A 6,534-nucleotide genomic window follows, 5' to 3' on the forward strand; every position below is an offset into this window, starting at 1 on the left:
ATAATGTCTGACTTTTTTTGCCGTCCGCGAGGAAAATAAATGGGGCCCAGAGCCTCAGAATACTGAAATCTGTATTTTTTTCAATCTTTTTTTCCTTCTAAGTTGTTATTATTTGATGCAGGCACAAATCATACTACCAATAGAAATACATTGCTTCTAAAATCGTTCTGTGTCAGAATACTGAAATCTGTATTTTTTTTTTAATCTTTTCTTTCTAATTTGTTATTATTTACATTGCTTTTAAAATTGTTCTGTGTGACACGAAAAAAAATGGGGAAATTGTGTTGGTGAACACGAATCAATAGATTAATTTCGTGACTATAACACAAAATGCCGTGAGACTGGGTTGCAGTACAGGTGGAGTACATCATTAGCACATTATTAGCCATTGGCACTGAACGTATAATGTAATTCAAAGTAATCTGAAGTTTTTTCAGACTTGGCATTCTTAAGATATGGTTAGCATTATTTGTATGTATTTCAAATGCAGCAACACTTATGTGCAATATGTTCTGCTAATGGTATTATTACTACTAGCTGCTACTCCTAGTGAATCCATCCATTACTGTTACAATAATCTTTACGTAACTATGTGCAATCATATTTTTACTACTGTTAAATACCACACTTCATTCTACAGTGCTACACTTATTTTATAAATACTGCCGCTACTTACTCCCTACTTGAATGTGTACATTTGTTATTTGTAATACTATGTGCTTGTCTTTTTATATGGTAGTGTTCTATTTTATTTCTCTCTACTGTATCTTTACTTTGCTGTAAAAATGTAAGTTTCCCATTGTTGGACGAATAAAGGAATTCTGATTCTGGAAAAAATACTTGTTTAAACCATGTACGAGCACATAAATCAGAAGATGTTATTTTATGTGTTCTCACTTCCTGTGTGTTACTCTTTCACACAATCATCTGGACTCCTGTTTTTGTCTTTCTATTATAACTTTACCCTGTCTGTATTGCGGAAAAAAAGTACTTGAATGTCAACCCAAATCTCTAGAAGCTCTTAAACCCAAAAACAACAGCTGCTGGCATGAATCCCTGACATTATTGAGGGTGTATGAGGGTAATACCAGTGTTATTATTTCTCCTTTGATTTGCATCCATGAAACAAAGCAGAGAAGCCAAGTGCTCTTCAGTTGTTACATCAGAGCCCAAACAATAATTTTCAAGACAGCATGACATCTCCATCAGACGATTTCAGTTTCATGCTGTCTCCCTTCCCCTGTCACTTCTTAGCTTGCTGCTCTGAATTAAGCTTTACAACAGTCTGCAGTGGCGGCCGGCGTCTATATAAATGCTAATGAAAGGCGGGTCAGTGAGAGACCACAGATCTATTGTCATGTTAATAATACATTTGCCTCAGAGGAAGTTGCAGGGCTAGGTGTGCGGCTGCAGATGAGTGGTGAGGCTTTGAAGATCTGACACATTATTATCTAAAGTGAAATCACATGAAAAGGCAATGATTATTTAGTAGCGGAGATCTCACAGCTCTCTTATAAACCCTACTTACTTATTCCTGAGACACAGAGGAAATGAGACGGTGTCTGAATAAATGAATGAATAAGGAGGAAATGTGTGTTGGTTTTTGTTGCATTTATACAGAAGCTCTCCGGTTTCATTCAAGTCAACAAACATTCCTGTATACTGCCGACCAGGGCATAGGTTTAGTAACGAGCAGTGTCTTCCTGCTCTGCAGTTTACCACAGCTCCGAGCTTTCTAGCCTCTTTCAGCTCCTTGTTTCAGTTGAACAGCCCCTGCAGTGTAAAAGCCTCACAATATTATCAGATTTAGGCGGATACCAGACAGAAGGAGAGTTAGCTATTGGACCTGCATTAGTCAGGTATCCAGACACTCTAAATCAGCACCCCCCAACTTTTTTGCATCACATTTCATGTTGGACAATATTTTCAGGGACTGGCCTTCAAGGTGTGGGACGAAAGTAAGTAGGATGAAATAATAAATGATACGACCGGCCTGCAAACAAAAAAAATGTTCATAAAAATACACCTCACCGTTATGCTGAACTAGTGGGAGCCCTGAGCTTGTGTCTCTGCACCAATCATGTCTAATCTAGGGGTAATGGGAGGCAATGACCCAGAAGTGTGTTCCTTAGAAAAGACTACCCCATCATTTTGGTTTGGTCGCTTTCACTGCTGTCAAACTTGCAATCATGCAAAATGCACATTTTTATGTCTTTTATACATAAATGTGTCCCCGGTGTGTCAGGGAACTTAGACAGCGTTAGAAAATAAAACCCTCTCTCTTTTGACGTCATATCGGCGGCGGACCCACAGCACTATCAGAAACGTTGCTATCAGAAACAATGCCCGACTGTTTTGGACTTAATATGGTCGGTGTTTACATTAGCATGCTAACACTCAGAGCTAACCTGTACTGGAGAGCATGTGTGTGAAGAAGCAGGAAATAAACAGGAACTCACCTTGTGGTATAACCGGCAAGAGAGAAAGCCTTTGAGCTCCATACTGTTTCAGAAATAATCCTTGATAATCCATGATATGGCATTTCATCACAGCAGTATCTGCCGGTAGAATCTCCCGCATGAGCAGGCATAAGCTCCACCCCTGTTTTCATTTACTCGTTCGTTATCTGACCAGCTTCAATCTTGTAGGCTACTCACTTCGTTTCTTGTAGCCCTCGAAAGGGTTTTGGAGGTTGATCCCTCGGTGAACATGAGTTGTTTGGCTTTCTTGTCCGCAGCAGCAGAAAGCATTTTCGAATGTTTGAATGAATCAAAGTGGGTCGCCACCGTCGATTTTCTCTTATGCTCCAACACACAGTTGCACGGGGTGCAGAATAGTTTCCCCCCACTTTTTGCCCGGTCTTTAGTAGAAATGTTCGTCGGTAAATTAGATGGATTAGATTTTTTCATCTTGGTGTTTTCTCTATCGTGTGAGCTCCACACGTTCACTCTATACAGTGTTGTTTACATTCTGTGATGCGCGAGCTGATGACGTCACGTCAAGAGGAGTTCACTTTTTTTTTTCTCAACTTTTTGTGGAAAAATGCGGGGATTATGCGGCTTTTTGATAAATATACGGCCTTTTAAAAATCTGTGCCATTTTGCTGATTATGCGGTAAATTCTGCGATTGCAGAATCGCGTTTTTCTGGAGGGTCTAGTAACTGAAAGGCTGCCTGTCAAACGTAAAGATTCAGCCACGTGACTCGCAAACTCTTGCGAGAGTTTTACACAAGACGGATCCTTTCTAGCCATAACCCTGCACCGGGCGCTGACATTGGCGCCCGGTGATCATCAGATTTGACGACGCTGATTGGCTGAAATTATGTTTCGGAGCCATAGCTTACAGATAGCAACAGTCAGCTGCTAATGGCTGCTGCTGCACTGGTTGAGGTCTCCTCTCTTAGCGCCCAGACAAGAGAGGGTAATGATACATGGGCAAGGCCAGGCAGGAAACATGTGACTTATCATTAACTTTAGACATCGTAACACCATTTTAAATGAGATTTTATTGTAAATTATACATTTTACTGATACCAATTCTATAATATTTACCTTGTTCATTAACATTTTTAATTAAAAATATATATTATACACCTGTATAATATAATACTCGACTGTCACAGCCACAGACTTTTTTAAAGTTAGTTAAAAGAACATAAAAAAAAAGCACTTCAAATTTTAACTACGATTTAAACAATCAAACAAACTGTAACTTGGGCACATCGCCACATGCCATTGATCTTACTGTCCATATTCAGACATCAGACTCATGGTCCGAAAGTTCCTGTATCAAGGTGAGGACTCTCGGGTTCACCTGAAGAGGGGATGCGCGTGTCTTCTCCACTTTGGTGCCCTTCTCTGGGTTGATGGAGAAAAAACACCTTAAAATAAAAATAGAAACAAAAAACAGAATTAATAATAAAATAGCTTGCCTAACAACAAAAAACTTCACATCAATCTTATTATTTTGAAGCCAAAATGACAATTTAAACCCCAATTCACTGAAGCAGCTGCTTTAGATTTGTTGCAGTTTAATAAAAGAAATTGTTTGATAAAGCCAATCCCAAAAAACACATACCTCTGGACAAACTCCAGGGTGGATGCCAGCTCTGACGGGTAGGCGATGTTGAAGCAATAATAGCTCCCAAACATCATGGACAGGGCAGAAACCAAGGAGGGGATGTTGTCCTGTACTATGTTTCGATCCACACTCAGCATGAATCGCCTTGAAGAATAGCATGATCGTCCTAAAAAAGAAGAAAAACAATTCAAACTAAATTAAAACAAGACTTGTCTTCCTGAAACATTTCACAAAACAATTTTAGCACACATGTTATTACATTTTAAGGTCTTTTAAATTGCTCACCATCAATACAAAAATGTATGTTTGTGTATTTGCAGGTTAAGGGGAGATAAATGTAATGTCAATTTGACTTGCTTTTAGGGGATAGTTCATATTGTTTGAAGGGGGGTTGTAGGAGCTACAGGAGAAACAGAGAGGAGAACCAGCAGACAGCTAAGCAATGCACTGCTGTGGACATAGTTAAGCCACCAAAAAAACTAAAACAATATAACTCTTAGTGTATGCTATATTAAAGAATATTTTCAAAGCTCTACCTTGCTGTCATACAGCTATACAGTCTGTTTCTGATAGGGACTGAAGCAGCAGTGTGATTTGTGACAATATCATAAATATAGCGTACACATAAACTGAATTTTTAGGTGGCTAAAATACGTTTCGCTGCTGCACCCATCCACAGCTTTACATACGTACCCGTACTCCTGCCTGTGCCTCCAAAGACATGTAAGCAATACACTGACTATGGATAAGTATCCATAAGCATCCAAACTAGCCCTTTACGAGCTTACAGTAACAAAAAACATTGTGCAACATAAACGTCTCAAATTAGACAGAAAAGAGAGAAAGAAGTGGCAGAAAGAACAGAAAAAAGTAGAGTGAAAGTTTTTACTCACCACACACAACAATGGTGGGAGTCAGTCAACTGAACTTGGCCCATCTGTACTTCCTCTGCCAGGCATGTGTCCTCCACATAACAGAACATCGTGTCTTCCTTCTCATCAAAGTAGGACAGTAGAAGCAGCACCATGTCTTTGACGTCTTCAGAACAACCACTTAGCTCTCCTCTCATCACTTTAAAGTTGGTTAAAGCCTGTAGCAACCTTTTGCTCTTGTACACAGCAACAGTATTCATGTAGTTCAGGAGTCGTTTCCCCTTCAGATCCAAATTCCGTGTGAAAGTTTCTTGAAGCTCACTTCCTGTGAGTTCCTTGAAGTGGACTGCCATGCCAAGGTCGTCGAACCAAAACGGCCACTCTTGCAGGAGGGATTTTATATTTTTCCCCTGGTTGACTTGTTTACGCTGCGTGTGCTGCCCCTTTAAGAGGGCCTGCAAAGGGTTTTGCACTGTGTCCATAAATGCTTGCCGTAGTTTCCTGTTTCTGGCTGTCTATGGAGCACATGGGTTGTTTCCTGTCAACTAAATCCTTGCTCAAATCCTAGGGTCTTTATGTCTGTAAGTACCATTCCATATATTGTCCGTGTATACTTAGTTTCACATTTAAATTGATTATATGCAAACATCAAGAACAATGAATGATGCTAAACGTGTTAGCCTGTGAACAGCAGTGGAAATGTTTGTAGCATTTATGCTAACAGGTACTCTGTTGTTTGGAATGTTTGTTTTAGTCTTGTTTATTTGTTTATTTAGTGTTTAATGTGACAACGTCTCATGACTTTGGGTTTTGTTTGTATTTCAGTTTTACAAAAATGGAAATGGAAATGAAAATGGAAATGAAAATGGAATTTAATCAGTAAACATCCAAAACTGAGCTGCTGTCTCCTCTGTGTTTATTTCCGTGTTAAGCTATCTGCCAAGCCTGCAATCCGAAAAGTATTCTTGCGAGGGCAGAATACTGCGTGTAGAACGTTGACTTCATTAGAAGTTTGACCTCCTCTGGATCACCCTCAGTTTTTCCTTTTTCTCCTGCTGGCTCTCTTCAGTCTCGCCAAGGGGCAGGAATTTTAAATCCCATTTAATGCATCCATAAGTGTCCTGGATTGCTGCTCTCTGTTCTGGAGGGACTTCATCTGTGTCTGACTCGTCTGTGCGATTCTTTCGTTTTCTTATTTTTGGGGTCGTGGATCGCTTCACATTCTCTATCCTATTTTGCAATTGCTTGACCAGAGAGTGATACCCTGGCCCGATCACTTCTCCCTCTATTATGTCTTGAAGAAACGTAGGATACTTTGCCACTATCTTTTTTGCAACTTCTTGTCATCTCTGGAAGGTCAGGCAAGACCTCAGTGATGGCACTGCGTATACATGTTTGCTCCATGTCTGTCATCTCTGGAATCATGGAAGAACGACACTTTTCGGTTTTCAAAATTACAAATGAAAGACAAAGATAATTAGACATTTACTCAAGTAATACTATTCATACATTATATACAGATAAGAGGAACCTCTAATTTGAGCATAGGGTATGATTGAGGATGTATACTTTTTATTTCTG

General features: G+C 39.6%; 1 protein-coding gene across 1 annotated transcript; it reads right to left on the reverse strand.

Moving 5' to 3' along the window:
• Positions 1–3,557: 3,557 nt before the first annotated feature.
• Positions 3,558–5,640, reverse strand: LOC307030835 (uncharacterized protein). The gene is made up of 3 exons (XM_079667501.1): positions 4,975–5,640; positions 4,079–4,247; positions 3,558–3,881 (listed from the first exon to the last, which is right to left on the reverse strand). The coding sequence occupies exons 1-3, from the start codon at positions 5,433–5,435 to the stop codon at positions 3,768–3,770; spliced, it is 744 nt and encodes a 247-aa protein (XP_079523627.1). The 5' UTR covers positions 5,436–5,640; the 3' UTR covers positions 3,558–3,767.
• Positions 5,641–6,534: the final 894 nt, after the last annotated feature.

This window comes from Notothenia rossii (assembly GCF_949606895.1).
Source record: "Notothenia rossii genome assembly, chromosome: 2".
Lineage (NCBI taxonomy): Eukaryota > Metazoa > Chordata > Actinopteri > Perciformes > Nototheniidae > Notothenia > Notothenia rossii.

What these genes read in the sequence shown, in the direction of transcription:
- LOC307030835 (XM_079667501.1), bottom strand. Translation starts at nt 5,435, where the DNA reads ATGGACACAGTGCAAAACCCTTTGCAGGCCCTCTTAAAGGGGCAGCAC. An exon ending in TCCCACCATTGTTGTGTGTG is followed by an intron (nt 4,248 to 4,974) that starts GTGAGTAAAAAC and finishes CTTCTTTTTTAG; the next exon opens with GACGATCATGCTATTCTTCA. An exon ending in ACCCTGGAGTTTGTCCAGAG is followed by an intron (nt 3,882 to 4,078) that starts GTATGTGTTTTT and finishes TTTTATTTTAAG; the next exon opens with GTGTTTTTTCTCCATCAACC.